The sequence below is a fragment of the Trachinotus anak genome, unplaced genomic scaffold (genome assembly GCF_046630095.1).
Source record: "Trachinotus anak isolate AG129_WGS33_773 ecotype Australia unplaced genomic scaffold, CSIRO_AGI_Tana_v1 ptg000008l, whole genome shotgun sequence".
Taxonomy (NCBI): domain Eukaryota; kingdom Metazoa; phylum Chordata; class Actinopteri; order Carangiformes; family Carangidae; genus Trachinotus; species Trachinotus anak.
In genome coordinates, this window is record NW_027273859.1 from 21330001 (window position 1) to 21346644 (window position 16644).

At 41.6% G+C, this 16644-nt stretch overlaps 1 protein-coding gene across 3 annotated transcripts in view; it reads right to left on the minus strand.

The window, feature by feature from the left end:
* Nucleotides 1-12712, minus strand: part of LOC139624368 (transducin-like enhancer protein 4) — a 41281-nt gene extending 28569 nt beyond the window's left edge. For 2 of the 3 annotated variants that reach the window (XM_071483440.1, XM_071483439.1), the window contains exons 1-4: nucleotides 12018-12712; nucleotides 11583-11680; nucleotides 9817-9880; nucleotides 9619-9663 (exon numbers count right to left, since the gene is read on the minus strand). In XM_071483440.1, coding sequence (XP_071339541.1) covers nucleotides 9619-9663; nucleotides 9817-9880; nucleotides 11583-11680; nucleotides 12018-12062 — 252 coding nt within the window. In that variant the 5' untranslated portion in view covers nucleotides 12063-12712. The remainder of the gene's footprint in view (nucleotides 1-9618; nucleotides 9664-9816; nucleotides 9881-11582; nucleotides 11681-12017) is intronic. The other variant, XM_071483441.1, reaches the window with a different exon arrangement.
* Nucleotides 12713-16644: the final 3932 nt, after the last annotated feature.

Here is a 16644-nt window from a genome sequence, read left to right on the forward strand (position 1 = left end):
AAATTGGCTAAAAAAGAAAAAAAAAACTTTTAGTCATTTAGTGTCATTTCTGTCAAGATGCCAAAGACTCACTGTGTACCCTTTTGGTCTAAACTATTCATGACAGAATAACAGAATAAAAATAATTGTGTCTGTCCAACAAAAGGCTGAAACAGAGAACAGAGACAGAGACAGTCGATAGTGGATAGCTAACAGCAGTTCAATTAAAAAAAACTGATTAGTATCATTAAAATAGATGGAGCACAACCAGAGATATCATCTTTTTTTATTCCACGTATTCATCTTCCTTGTCAAATTTGTGCATACATTACCCACAATGCAAAGGACTGCTCCAATCAAAGATTTAGGTGTTATACCAGTAGCACCTAATTCTGTTAATACTTTCCCCCAATGTGTGCGTTCATGAACTGTCACCTTTAAAAAAATTCCACCTCTTATTCAGTCACGCGTCTCCGCCCCATCCGACTAAGTCCGCGTTCACTCAAAGCGAAGTTGGCAATATGGATGATCCAAGCACAAACACTGAGCCTCAGGCTACGTCCATACAAATACATTTTAGTTTTAAAACGCATCACCCTTGCTACGTTCACGCCTGGCATCCACAGAGTTTTCCAAGCCCTAACTGAGACTTTTAGAAATGCTGCTCCACATGTTTTTGTTTGAAAACTCTAGAGATGCGTTGTTGTCTGAATGGGCAGAAACTGAGACCTTTGGAAACGATGACACAGACACCTGCCTCGCCTCCTGGTTGGTTCTTATCAGTCACAACTACCAGACAGTGAATGCAACATGGATAACGACGAAAGGTAACACCAGCAATATGTGGTTCATGGCTCCAAAAAAGAGAGCAATCGATAAGCGCTAAAGAAATTGTTCATTAATAGTGATCAAGGTAAAAAAATTTAATAATCATGATACTGATTTAAAGTCATATCGCCCAGCCCTACGATATGCTGTCATTGGATTTTTTAAAACTCCAACATATTAAAATCACCATCAACCTCAAAAATCAACAACCAGGCTACATCACTTATCCTTCAGTATCTCTGGAAGGTTATTCCACCGCTACACTCCCTGAACATCAATCGGCACCAGTCTAATGGATGATTTGTGAATATAAATCCAGGATTTGGCCCACTTGAGAATTTGGAGGAGCACAAGCAGAGGAGTCCACTTGAGCAGATCACTGAAGGAAAACAGAAGACGTGAGATTTTTGTCGACTTAATCAGCTAAATTATGAGCCCAGTGGAAAAAAAAAAACACAATCATAAGAACTGGGATAATTCCTCTAAGTCCACAAACACAAATGCAGAAGAAGCTACATCTCTAACCTTGTCAGGCACTTTAATTTATCCTTGACAGAGGTGAACTTTGCTCTGGTATCAGTGGTAACAGAAGGCCCCAGAGGCCATGAGAGCAAACCCACTGATATAAACCCTTCAGACACAAGCACAAGCAACACTGCAGCAGGATGGTGCACACATAAACACAACCATGTGCACACACATACACACCTCCACAGCCTTCTCTGTATTCAGCAGATGTTTTTACCGAACCCAGGGGTTGGCTTTTAAAGATTATACAGCACTCTCTCTCTCCCCACATCAGGTAGGATTTTTTTTTTTTTTGAACAGGAAATTGCCTGATCCGCTGTCCCGAAGGGAGTGCTAGTAGTGCAACTCAAATCCAAACACAAACACAGACAAAAGACACAGACTCACAAAGAAACACTAACGGGCACACAGGGATGAACATCACCTTCTTTATTTGTATGACTAAATGCGTGAAACTACACAACAGAGAGTCCTTTCATTTGTGATCGACTGCGAAGAACATTATTGCAACAATACCTGCAGCATATAAAATCTATGTGGAAATTGCTGCAGTAACCTGCCTGAGATTTTCCTCATCGTGTTGATGTTTGGGCTTTTGGCTGAATGACAAAAGGATCTGTGTGGAGCCTTTTAAAGTCTAGTATCTTGTTAATCAAACAACATTTTTGAGTGAATGTGCGCAACAGTTTATTACAGCTCAAATTCAAACATACAGTATCTAGTCGACCTTAATCTAATTAAGAGCAGCTTCAAAGGTAAAGGTGAACTGAAATTTAATCCATGATGTTGTGTCATTAGGTGAAATTGTACTGAATTTCTTTACAAACTTCAGTAGTGAGAGAAACAACTTTGTGCTTTATCATTTTGGGGGAAAAGGTGTATTCTTGCAACATGAAATAAAGCCTGAGCTTTATTTTGTAGCATTTGGGCTCAATGATAAAGGGGATGCATATGGAGCACTGCTGAGAAAACACTGGACTAAGGCTGCAACCAACTCAATGGATCCATTTATTGTTTGCTCCATGAAGTCTCAGAAAACACTACAACAAGAAAAAAAAATTAAAATTCTAATAGTTACAATTTCCTAAATCCCAGCGTGACATTTTTTTTTTTTTAAACATCTTTTTCCAACCAACAGTATAAAAATCATATCAGGTCACTGTCATATAACACGAAGAAAAGAAGCACATCTAAGGTTACGTCCACACAAAGACTTTTTCATTTGAAAAGGAAAATGATATTGATCCAGATGACCGTTTTAGCTCTGTATCATAAGTTCAGTTCAATTCATTCACACTCGATTTTTTAATCACTATGTAAAAAAAATGCCATAAAACAACCTTGTCATCCATCTTTTTGATGATGTTTCTTTCTTGAATAGTTAGGAGTGTTGTGCTGAGCGTTTAAAACAAGATAACCCAGGGCCAGGAGAGTAGATGGTTAATAAGACACAGGACGTCTGAGCACCAACTATCAATAGGGTCATAGAGCCATTTAGAGTCAGAGAGATGGGGAAGTTGAGGGAGGGCTGCAGTTCAGCTTACCTGTGATTAACTCAGAGCTGCAGCTGCACACACAACCTAAAACACTGACATTTTCATTTTATATTTAACGTTTATCCATGGAAGACTTGCTGTGCACACATGCCCTTTTTCAGCTTGGTTCTGCCTCACATTGGTGCACACCGGGGAGCTGCCTGGTACATATTAGCCTCTGAGAAACTCCACTGAAGCAGTGGGTTGGGGTCTTAGTGCCTTGCCCAACGGCACCTTAGTGCTAGGCATTGAGTGGAAAGAAGACCACGCTCAATATATTACGGATGGGGAATCAGTTGGCGATCCACTATGAGGTGAACACCAATGCTCAAGAAGTGAATGAGTGCAAGGACTGCTTCATCGGTTTGGTTAGAAGTTCAGTGAGATAGTGAAAGGACAGCGGACAGCCACAGTGATGGGGACTGTGCTATCTAAGTACTGTCCATAAGAGGGCGAACAGGCAGCGTCACAATTAGAACGATATCATCTATCAAGCTCCTTAAGTTGGCTAAAACCCAAGACTGTCCTCCCAAGGACAACAGCATCAGATGTTTCAGAAACAGCCCCAAAATGACACATATTTATAAACTTCACTAACCTAACTAAATGGTCATTTTATCCAAACTGTGATCTCACCCTAAAACTAACCAAGTGTTATCATGAAACTGATTTGTAACAGTTTTGGAAGACAAAGGATGTCAGAAAATGTTGTTCTAGAGGGCTGTTTTTTCTGGTTTAACTAGGAGGAAGAAAGTACCACTTACCATGCCACAAATGATAGTGATTTTGGAAGTTTGAATTCCACAACTATTATTATTGATTTTGAAGTATTTTGGGGCCATTTCAAGCCTGTAGTAGAGAGCTGACAGAGAATGAGGAGAGAGAGAGAGATGGGGACTGATATGCTTCAAAGGTCTTTGGTCAAACCGAACTATTGACGTTGCAGTTCTATAGTCAGAGGTTTATGGCATTAGGGCAGCAGGACACCCCAGCTCCAAATATTCAAGTGTATGAATGGCCTCAGCCCTGATGTAATCTGTCAATCTGTGATCAATCAGTAGTCAATAAGGAAGTGAAGGAGTCAAGATCAGAGGGACAAGTGGGAACTATGGAGTTCAAAGGTGTGGACCTACTTTTGGTCATTCACTGTTTTCAGTAAAAGACTCAAGAGTTATATCCAGATATAAAATCTTTACCACACAAGTAAAACGACTTACAGCTTAAATAACAACTTTAGTGTGAATTGACTGGATTGTTAGAATCACTTTAGATTTATGTACGTACTGTATTCATATTGTAGTCATACATACACTGTCACACCTACGTTTTCATATACAACACATACACACACAGACACATGCATACATGTCCACAGTCAGTCTGATGTGTCCTGTTGTTCTGATGCTGATTCTGTTTCATAAAGGTATTTGTTTGGATGTTTCAACCTCAATTTAAAAGCACATCACATCTGTTGCACTACTTATCTGCCTGTAACAATGCTTATCTGTATGATCACGATTAAATAAACAAATCAATATATACAAATCAGGTATACTTTTTATAAACATCCTGCACAGTTTAAACCTCTGGCTGTATTTTCAAATCAGTCTGCTCTTAAACTGAATGACTACCCAACTATGATATCATTTTGAAAAAAAAAAAAAAAAAGAATGCAAATATCACGCTCACTGGGATGGTTTACACAACTCAAGCAAATATCAGCTAACTGAGTCTGCTAATTATTTCTTCTATCACACAGACACGATTGAAGACTAATGGCTGTCTGGAACACACCTGCACCTGGTTTTCTTAATGGTTGTTCTGGTTTAGCGGTGAAACAATTAATTCAATGAATTAGCTGTTTAACAGAGAATTTATTGGCAACTATTTTTACAATAAATTAATTTGTTAAAGTCATTTCAGTAAAATGCCACAAAATTCACAGGCTCCAGCGTCTCGTTTGCTGGTTTTCTTAGTCATCTCTATTTTTATTAAACTAAATATCTATGTTTTTTACTGTTTTCTAACATTTTTCTGGATCAAACTGTTAATATTAAACAGATTCATCGATAATGACGAAAAAAAACAGTTTCAACTGTAACGTATTTTGTAGCAAACAGTCTAAATGCAAAACTTCTAATAAAGTACTTTTTATTTTTAAAACTGTTTTATTTTGAAAGATTCTCAAACACACACATCAGTGTAAAACTAATGATTTAAGCTACTAGATCAGTCGTAATACAACTCTACAACCTGAACCTCCAATCAATTCATTCTGAAGAGCTGACCCTGAGATGTTGGCACCAAAATGGAAACAAAAGCGCTGGGAAAAAAAAAAGAAAAAGAAAAAGAAATGGATATGCTTTTCCACAAGGCAACACAAGCAATTTCAGGTGACATTTTACATCAATGGCAAACAATCGTGACTGTCGGCCAGAGTGCAGGGATGTCAGCCTGTTTGGCAAACACGTCTGTTCACACTGCAGCAGACACCGAAGCGAAAAAGCAGGGCTCGTTTTTTGGGGGGGGTTTTTTCTCTCGAAAAGTGTCCTGTGGTTTGTGCAAACCTGCAGAATTTGATTCTGCAGAAAACAGCGGCCTTAACTCTGACCTGGAACCTGTCAGCGTCTTGACAGTGAATAAAAAGAAAAAAGAATACGACTGGCCAGAGAGTCCTCTAAGGTTAGGACTCATACCAGGTCGATTCATGGAGTTTATTGGTAGATTAGAGGACTCTGTGGTCACATAAAGCCTTGCAACCTCTGAGGTAAGATCATGTGCGCTGAATTTATCTTTGACCTTGTGTGTGAGTCCTTGGAGAAATGTTCCTCCAGTTAAAAAAAAAAGAGAAAAATCAGTGAGCATCAGCAGCAGCTTAGAGAGGGGATGCAGATGTAACTTCCTATTTCATGGTTTGCCCCTTGTGATAAGATCAACAACATGCAATAAATGGTGCGAAACACCTGAGAACACAACAGGAAAAGGCTAACACAGAATTTACCACTGAATATGGCTTTCTGAGATAACCTGTCGGTAATCTTTCAGCATGGTGAGCTTGTGCAGTACAAAAACACTCCGGCAATAACCACTTAACAACAAGATGTTGCCCAAAAGAATGAAAAACCAGTTCGAATACTCCACTTCAACTCCTAACAACAAAGAAATTAGATCAGGCAGGAGCCCCGGAGTCAGATTGGGTCAGATAGAAGATCAAATGTCCATCTCCCCTGTGGAGCTTTGTAAGCACCACATCAGCACCACTTTTCACCACCAGCTAATACACCTAATGGACCCCGCCATATAAAGGCTGTATTCCCCTGTGACGGTATGTGTGTGTGTGGGTGTGTGAAAGACACAGCTAGATAGGCTGGGAGAGACAGGGAGGGAAAACAAAGGGCGCTACACAGACAGGCTACAAACAGCTCAAGCTGCAAAATGAGCGCGTAATGTAAAGATTTGGTTTGTGATTCATATGATGCAACTCTTCGCAAAATTCGTAACCTGGCCCCTGGCAGCATCTCAATCCGAGAGAGATTTTTACGCCCACGGTTTTCTTTGAATAACTTTAAGAAATTACTACAGAATTAAACCAACACACACATAAAAAAAAGCCAGGATTATATTAACGGCTGGAAAAGGCAGCCAGCAGAGACTCCAGCAAGTCAGTGCATCCAGCCAAAACCTAGTCTGGCACATTAACACCCTGTAAACCCCCAACTTGCCTTTTTAACTTCATTTTTAATATGGATTAATTGACCAAGATATAAAGTGCTCATTAGTGAGATTTGTAGCTGCTGATGGGCAGGTTTTGTTACCTTTGGAAGAGCAAGGCTAGCTGTTTCCCCCTGTTTCCAGTCTTTATGCTAAGCTAAGCTAACCAGCTGCTGGCTGTACTGTCATAATTACCAGACAGATATAGGAGTGGTGTTGATCTTTTAATCTTCAGAGAGAATAAGAATTCTTTCCAAAATGCCAGAGTATTCCTTCAGTTGCCTCAGGACCACTCAGATTAATCTGATGGCCTCTTGTGGTTCCCGTCTCCGAAGGTTGGAAAGCGCTAAAATACATGGTCCTTTTTAAGTAAAATCTGAATCTGAAGTGAAAGTTATACATTTGTAAGCCATCAAGAAATACAAAGAGATAATTCCATTTAAATCATTCAAAATCTTATTTACTATCATTTACACCTTCTGATGTGCTTTTAATCATGTTCTAAATGCAACATTACGTGACCAAACCCCACCAAATGAAACGAATGGCTCCTTATCCGCTGCAGTGAAATGAGTTGTCAGAGCTCATTGAAAACACTGCCATTCTTCAGGATAAAAATGTCTTATTACTTCCTTCCTTACCACCGCCTTCTCCTCCCTCCTCCTTCCCTTCTTCTCCCCATCCCTCGCCCGCTTTTATTCCTCTCTCAGTCTCGCTAATTTGCAATTGATTAGCTGTCCTCTCGCAGCTCAGTCCCATGCTCTACACCCCTCGTACCCTCCTTCCTCTTTATCCCTCCTCACCCCTCCCCGCTGACTCCCCGCCTCCCCCGCCCGTCCTCCCCTCCGTCTACGAGTCAATTTCTCTTTAACGAGCGTTGGTACATTTCACTCCCCGGGCACCACAGCCCTTCTGTGTAAATAAAACAGAGAGCTGAGCCAAAAATCAATGGGCCTATTACCCTCAGAAAATGCTAAACAAGCAATATTAGCAATTCGCTTGGTAGCGGAGGCCGACTGCCTTAATGGGACTGTAGCTCGACCCCCCAACCCCCTCACCCCACATTGCCGCCACCACCAGCAGCCCACCCCCCACCTCCCCACCTCACCCACCTCCTCTCTTCAATCTCGGTTTGCACTCAACCACACACGTCGTACCACCGTACTGAATGCCACGGATAGAAAACACACATTACGCTGGCGTACGAGCGCACACAAACACAGCCTGCACATCAAAATCATTTGCTTCCAAAACTCACACACACACACACACACACACACACACACGGACACACACACATACACTCACTGAAAACAAGCACACAAAGGCTGCTGGCAGAAACTAGGGATTCACTCTCCAAAACTGTTTCCTGTCAGAAATCATTGGGCACCAGACAGAGCCACCGTCCACATTTTATCTCTTTTTGTTTTTCTCACTTTCCCCCAATACACACACACACACACCATCAGCAGCAGACAGCAGGATTTATGGTAGATGCCCCATATTTCATCAAACAAGTCTGATTATTGTGCCAGTAAAAAGCTGTGTGTGGTGTGTGTAACAATCACGGACAGAAAAACACACACACACACAGACGGCAAGAAACACAAAGACTAACACATACCCCCCAGTAAACATCTAAAATATATGGGCACATACACACACACACAAAGACACAAATAGCGCACACAAAACTAAATAAACAACTACAGTACACACACACACACACACACACACACACACACACACACACACACACACACACACACACACACACACACACCCCAAGTAAACATGTACAGTATACATACAGGCTGTTATACAGACACCCCACAACACACACACACACAAAGCAAAGTAAACACACAATATAGATAAACACAAAAACCTACACACAGCAAGACAAAGACCAAGCATTTATCACATCCTCTCACACACACACACTCACACACACACACACACACACGAGTCATGTCTCTGGAAATGAATGTGTAGCTGGTTAGCTGTGGCCCATTTAGCCTGGCAGCTGATGTGTGGTTAACACAGACATTTATGCTAATGGCCCTCCGTGTTTAAAAAAGGCAGCAGTAATGTAAAGGCTCGTTAAAGGCCAAATCCTCGCTCACTCCACTCATTTTTCAGCCCATTTTCTCTTTCAATTAAACTGATGAAATTATTATTCACATGTGAAATTACTACTCATCCTCACCAGGCAACAAAACACACTGAAACTGAGCAAATGAGACCTTTTCTTTATTTATACATTATTCCCTTATGAAATATATCTTTAACACATGTGGGCTGATTTTACTTTAACACTAACCTCAGTTTGTATCTGTCATGTTGTGTCATTACATTCAAGTCACAGCTCAGTGTCCTAATCACCCAGCCCACACTAAACCTAAAGGTATTTCCCCATCTTCTCGCTATATGGACTAATATATTCCGTTTGTTATACTTAGACACTGTTTCTCAAGTTGGAACCATATTTCATAAAACTATATAAATAAAAATAATATGTTTAAAAATTCATTTTGGTTAACAGTGTAGAAACTGAGGGAGGACATGTGCCATGAGCCTTGTTTGGGTTACGAAACAGTAGTTGCTGCATGATAAATCTTCTGTAACAGAGCTTTTTTTTTGGTCTTTGAGAATTCTGCAAATACCTATTTGCATTTTTTCTCAGCTCACCGGATAGAAACTTAGCGAACACCAGAATCTCATCTGCAAAGAATATACTGACCACAAAAATGGAAAGGGATCGCTATAAGGAGGTTAAAACAATCCAGACGTATGTATTCTTTCAGAATTTAGCATAACTATGAACGCTGGCCTGTGTAAAATGTGGCACCTGGAAAAAACATGGTGGGACATTTGGCAGCAACTACAGATCTTAGCATTAAAAACATAAAAACTAAAACCTCATGTTGCTCTTATTTACCATCTGCATTCATCTGACACCTACTACAGTGTGGAACCAGTTTCGCTTCCTCTTCACACTCAAGCTAAAAAAGAAAGAAAAAAAAAAGTTTCCTACCTGCTTGTGCATCTCGATGTTGAGTCCGTATGACATTTCATAGTACTGAAAAAAACAAAGATCAAAGTAAGCTTAGACAAACGTGTCCTCTCTGTTCCTCTTTTTGCACTCAACAAAAATAGTGATGCGCACACACATACACAAACCAACACACACACACACACACACACACACACAGAGGCAGTCAATGGCACTCACCATGACATAGTGTCTCTGCATCTCAGTTTTCTCACTGGCCAGTTTCTCACACTCCAATTTCAGACTGTGAGGCAGAGGAAAATTGTTATGTTAGTGTGTGTCGCGATCAAACCCACAGCAACCCTCACACGTTTGATAGTAACACAAATAAAAGAAAGAAAAAAAATACACCTCAAATCATTTATACCTTTAAATCATGATGCTTTTCGTTAATTGTATGTTTTGTCACGTGTATGGAAAAAATTGGAGATGTCATTTCACAAGTGACCGCATCCTGTTTCTTTAAATTTGCATTTCTAAATTTAAGTGCACCATTGAAAGAAAGAAAAAAAAAAAAAAAAAAGTTGCTTGGATCAAACTAATTTCCCCTGCAGACACAGAAGACACTTACTCAGCAGGTACAGTGCAGTAATTAACAGATCAATAAACGACCACACAAAACTCATCATATATTCTTACAGGGTGAGTGGAAGCCCAAACTGCACCATCAACAAAAAGGCAACCATATAATGAGAATCCATTTTACAACTGTGGCTACACAAAAGCTTAACTCTGTCAGATTGCTGGTTGTAGCTGGAGAGCTGTGATATATCACTACAGGAAGCTCTTATGAGGAAATCATCAGGTGTATAATGGGATCAAACTGGCGCAGGCAGCGTTAGGATGCTGACAGTCAAATGGAGAGATTTAAAGGTTAGAATCGGCTGATGTATATTCAGCACGTACATCTGACCCACCCTTACTCCCTTTCTTTTTTTCTTTTTTTTTCAGTGTCTCCCTGCTGTTTCACTGGTGTGCAGCAGTTTGATCACACGCAGCTGCCACTGTCTTTGGTTCAGCTCGTTCTGGATTGGCTCAGCAAACTGGTTCATCTCACCAGGTGATTGGGCAGTAATTACAAGGTGGCCAGAGGCGAGCGATTATTATGCATTGGTATCGTGCTTATGGTTCTTCCCCGAGCAATGTATTTCACACTTCATCATGTCGGGTGAAAAAGCATTTCACACCACTTGCACTTGCAGAGAGAGCCGTGCATACCAAGCTTGTTGGGGTTTACCTGTGGTTAGTCACCAAGTCAGGGATCGACCTGAGACAAACGTGTTAGCTCTGTCCGCAGGATCAGAGGAGAACCTTTTCATGGGATCTCTGGGTAGACATTTACCTCACACTGAGCATGTTTTATGTCTCAGTCCAATTCGCATCAGTCGTTTCCCTGATATTTTGGTGATACTGTGTGACTCATACATGACTGGTGCTAGGCAGGTCACCATCCCAGACAGTAACACCTTTCTAACATAATCTGGGGGTTTCAGTTTGCAGTGTGGGCTAAGGCCAACTAAGGCTTACTATCACTATTGATTATCCTACTTTTAGGTAGACTGGTAGACTGTCAACAAATTATTGAAGAATTACACATTCCCAGAGATCACAATGAGTTTTTTAAAAATTCCTGGTTTTTTTTTTTTGTTTTTTTTAAAATAAACAATAAAAGAGTTAGAAAACCAGAAAATACTGGCAATGAAGAATCTGGAGCCATTTTTATTATTTAAAAAAAATGCATATTGCAATTATTTGATTAAAATTGCTCCTGACAATTTTTCTGTCAATCAACTAATCAATTAATCAACTAATCGCTGCCGCGCTATGGACCCAGAATAACACAGATATTAAATTTATAATCACTTATCATCCCAATGCAGAAAGTTTCATTAGTATTTTGTAAATACATGGCTGATGAGCAGACTTTGTGTCATGCAAACTCTTACCTGTGATACTGGGCTTGGAGGAACTGGAACTCCTCCTTGATCCGGTCGCAGGACTCGGTGACAGTGAACTTGAACGGCTGTCCCGGCTGGTGGGGGACCTCAACCCAAACCAAACACCATGTGAGGGAAGAGAGGAAGAACTGAGCCACCAAAGTTCAGTGTCGCGACCCACACACACACACACACACACACACAGACAGAGGCAAGACTGTAGATAACAAAGGGCCTCTGTGATACGGATGGCCTTTACACGGTAACCCACGCACACTCACAGACAAGCACATACAGCTGCAGCAGTTTGACAATGAGCGCAATTGTCCGTGCCAGCGCGCAGTGGCACGGAAACCTGATCTAAACTGATTACGCATCAGGCGAGCGGCTGTTAATCTGCGCTGTTTTGACACACTGCCGTGGCTGCTACTGTTCTCTACTTACCGGATGCCGAGCCGGGGGGTACATCTTGCTCAGGTCTCGAATCATTAAAAATGTATTGCAAAGTTCATCCACATAAACAGGAAAACAAAATGTGTGAGCACGGATCTATGCCCGTGCGTAAAAGGTCAGTCAGATGTGGGTTTGCGGGATATGCGCTGGTTCCGTGAAGAGCGAAAACATCCTCGGATCTTTGGCCGGTCAAAGACAGTGAGACAGTATTTCAAAAGTCCATTTAGTGCGATAATCAGAGCAGGAGTTGCTTCAGTCTTCTCCAAAACCTCCAGCGCGCTATGCTATGCGCACAACGCTTTAAATTCTCCCTCTGAACTAACGAGGAATCCTCTATTTTCTCTGATCTTCCCTACAAAGCATCGACTTCTGGCACATCATGACCCCGCTCGTCCGCGCCTGAGCTTCTCCACGGCGTCTCGTCGTCACGCATTTACGGGTTAATTTCCTTCAGCCTCCGATAATGTTGACATCCTCACGCAGCGCCGGAGGAGCGACCACCTCACCGACTGTAGGAGCCTGCCCCTGCGAAGCCAAATTTAGAAGCAACCAGTCGTGCGAGCGCAATTACATATTCACAACAATTACAAGGGCCCGTACCGTGACGTCGGGACGTGTAGTTTAATTCAAATTAGTCGATAATAAGCACTACAGATGTGCGTCCGCTGTAAAGAACTACAACTTCCCGGCTCCTCCGCGGAGCCCCCCAGAGCCAATGGTGTGTGGTCTGAAGGAGGAGCGACCATTAAAGGCAGCCAATGGCGACAGAAAAGTGCACACACGGCGCTCCACCCTCCTGCCAATCATCGATCGGCCGTCCAATCACCTCCATCAGGATGCGATTCATGCAGGCTCCCCACGTGGGGGCTCGCTCTGGTACTAAAAGATGTCACAGGGATTAATCTGGAAACTATCTGTTGACTTATGTGCGCTTTTTTTTTTTTTAGAGAGAGACTTCCAGGCAGAGGCGAACATATGGCCCCTTGGTGTCTCATGTTTTTTCCTGTTTTTTAATTGAATCGCCTATTAAAACAGTCTGCTATTATGTCCACAGATTGCACTTACAACCCTGCAATTAAATTCTCATTCAGCTCGCTGGTTTGCACCTCAGCCTGCTGGTAGTATAGGATGTAAATCATACCGGCGCTTACAAAGCAATGTAAACACTTCATTAAATTCAGTTTTGCATTATTGTTATTGCTACAAAGGTGGGTTATAGTAGGCTGCATGCCAATTAGCTAGTTGTCAGTCCTCTTTATTCTGTGTCAGTGACATCTGCTGGAAAATGTTCACATGGTTTTCCACACGGTTTCCTTTTATATAAACACCCTTCTCTCTTTATTTGACTGATGCACCTGCAGTTCGGGCACAAACCTGCCCACTTTGCAGTTCAGAGCTCTCCTGCCATATAATCTACTCTGATCCATCTTTAACGATGGCTGGATTCCATTTAGCTGCTTTAGTTTCTGGGTCCTGATGTTGTCCCGGTGTTTCATGTCTTATTGGGACACTTGAACAGAATGGAGCCATTTTTAATGTAATTAATAGCCCCCATGCTTTTCCTATGACATATTAAGATGTCTGCTGTGCACGGTGCCAATCAGACCATAACTACATATACAGTATAAAGTAACAATTTGACTATATAGATAGTAGATAGTATAGTAGTGACTATAGATAGATGTTATAATTTGTGTGTATACAGAATTTTCATACCCCTTTGACTGTAGCAGTGTGTACGGTGTGTATGTTTATACATGGATCTTCCTGTATGTTTGTTCTTGACACTGTATTGAGAGTCAGATTCATTGTGTGTTTATTTATACAGTACATACCAATAAAGTTGATTTGAAATCCGCTGTGGGCAGGTGTTTTTTACTTCTGTGACCTTATAAGACCTTTTCTCTGCTCTGTGTGGGCATGTACAGACAGCACATCATTTATTTATTAATTGACTGACGTCTCCTTCAGTCTCCTGTTTTGTTGTTTTGGGTCTAAATACTACAACGCCCATGAGCCTCAGTAAACAGTGGGAAATCAAAATGCTTTGTCGTTAAGCATTTTGACAAATGCAAAACAAAACACAGCGCCATACCTGCTAATTCTATCAAAACTGAACTTCTTGCCAATTAAGCTGCAAATTATGTCTTCAGTTTTTTCACCACTGCTGTTTCTGAATCTTCACCACGGTTAGCGACTCATGTGTCTAGGCTACTGATCTAGTTGAAATAAGTTTGGAGCTCTCTCCATAGTAGGACTGGCCACCGGGATTACCAGAACAAATCCCAGTGGGCCCAGATGGCTACAAGGAAAAACAAAAGCATCATCCTCTTTCTGTTTTGGCAGATGTGTTTCCTTTGTGCCGTAAAACCAGCCTTCGAATTTCAAACCCGGTTATTGCACAGTGAAACTGAGGCTTGTAGGGAACCAATCCAAACACAGTTGGTGACATTATTCTATTACATTGGCAAGTCAAGTAGAGTTTTATTGTCATCACAACAATATACTGAAGACATTCAAGATTTTCTTCAAAATCATAAGTTCATGCAAAAACTTGTCTATTGCCACTTTAAGCTTGGTGATTGGATGTTTACTGTTTTCAAAATGCACATTGGGAATCATAGCTAACTTAGACATAGACTTGCACCTTCAAATTTTTATAAAAGAATTCATTACTTTATTATATAGACATTAATCATATGGACTGATGAGTGAATCTAAATAGTTTCATACTGATCCAAACTGTAGAAATGCTCCACCTTTGTTTAGCCCTTGTAACCACTACTTTCCAATTACAACATCTACTGTTCGGTTAATTGAAATACATTATGACTGGAACTCATTGCCTCAATCCACCTCTTACATGCACAGACCCATTCAGGAAATGAGTGAATACAGTATGTCAGCCTACATTTCCCACTGTAAGATGTTCAGCGTGGGTAGATGAAACACACTGTTGCTGGGTCAGCAGCTCGCCTAACCGCTGCGTTCGCTCATTTAGCTGTATTAACTCACTAAGTAACTGTTGAAAATCTTAATCATCTGACGCTGCATTACACTTCATATTTCTTCTCTATCATCTCTTATAGCTACATTTGGGCTTAGATTTATTATAATGTGTGCCCCTAATTGTATCTTAAGGCTGCCGTGCTGCTCTAACATGATAAAGTGGGACATCTATCATCGTTACATGTTACCTTTTTTTTTTTTTTCTTGCTCAAACACACACATACACACACAGGCGTACAAATGGTTATCCACAGTATGACACCACATCAATCCTCTCTCTCCTTGTCAGTCTGTCCGCCTCTGTCTCTAAGTCTTTCCTGTTGTCTCTGCCTCTCCCTCATACATACACAGGATTGTGCACACACACTCACACACACACACTCACACACATCGTCTCAGCCATTCAAATACACATCTCTATCTACCACACACACAAACTAATATCTCAAGTAAGCACAGGGCCTAAAGTGACCTGCTGTCGTGGTGCGTGAATCCACTAAGGCTACGAAAAGGTAATATCGTGCCCTCCCTATTTCCCCTCCATGGGTTGCGCTGTGATGTGGGCGAGCAGGGGAGGTGCAGAGGTGAGGGAGGGGGGCAGGTGAGGAGGAATAAACAGATTTATTTGCCTGCGCCCCTCTCTGATTATTTTGCCCCTGCCTTTTGTTCCAGACCTTATGAAACCCAAATGTCAAGTGAGGCGAGGGCCTCATATCGAGCCCTGTCAATCACGACCCTCTGCGCACCTGAAGCCCTGACGCCGGATTATTGGCTTCAACACAAGGGCTGCCTCTGCAGCAGCCGCGATGCCTCAGACGATTCGACAGCCACGTTTTCTTTGGGGTTTTTTTCTAAAGAGGAACTTCATTTGGCAGCTGATGCACAGGAGATTGCACAGGAGCGTATTTTGAGGGTAGTTGGGTTGCAGGCTGGGTGTGTGTATGTGTGAGTGTGTGTGTGTGTGTGTGGAGGGCAGAGTGGCTTATTGAGGGAGGGGGGGATTAAGGGCGAGGGAGGTAGGCTTGTCGTGGGTAGTGGGTGGCGAGGAAACCTGGCCTTAACATCTTGCTCAGTGCACTGATCCCGACGAGCTATCAGCGCCTGTACATATGTCTCTTAATCTCACTGCAGCTCTCTCTTTCTATCCCTCCCTCCATTTCACCCTTTCACACACACAAACACACACACACACACACACACACACACACCACGTTCTACAGTATCTGCTTATTTTCAATATTACTTCCTCACTAATATGAACCTTAACGTCCATGCATTCTCAAACACACAGTCCACTCGTCACAGTATTTACATTTTGTCGCTCTTTAGCTTCAGCTCACCACCACCAAAATGTGTAATAGCAGCATATACAGTTACATTCACTGCTGTAAGCTCCCTCCATACATCACAGGACAACCAGCGGGGTAAAGTCAGTCATCTATCACATTCCTTCTTATCTAACACATAAGAGCAATTTAAGAGAATCAGTGGCATTCACCTATTTTTAGGTGCTACTTTTAGAAGCTACTTGATGTTCCACAAGACACTGGGGTATTGTGGAAATACCTGACAATATAAGTTAAGTTAAACATTGATAGCAGTAGCTCCA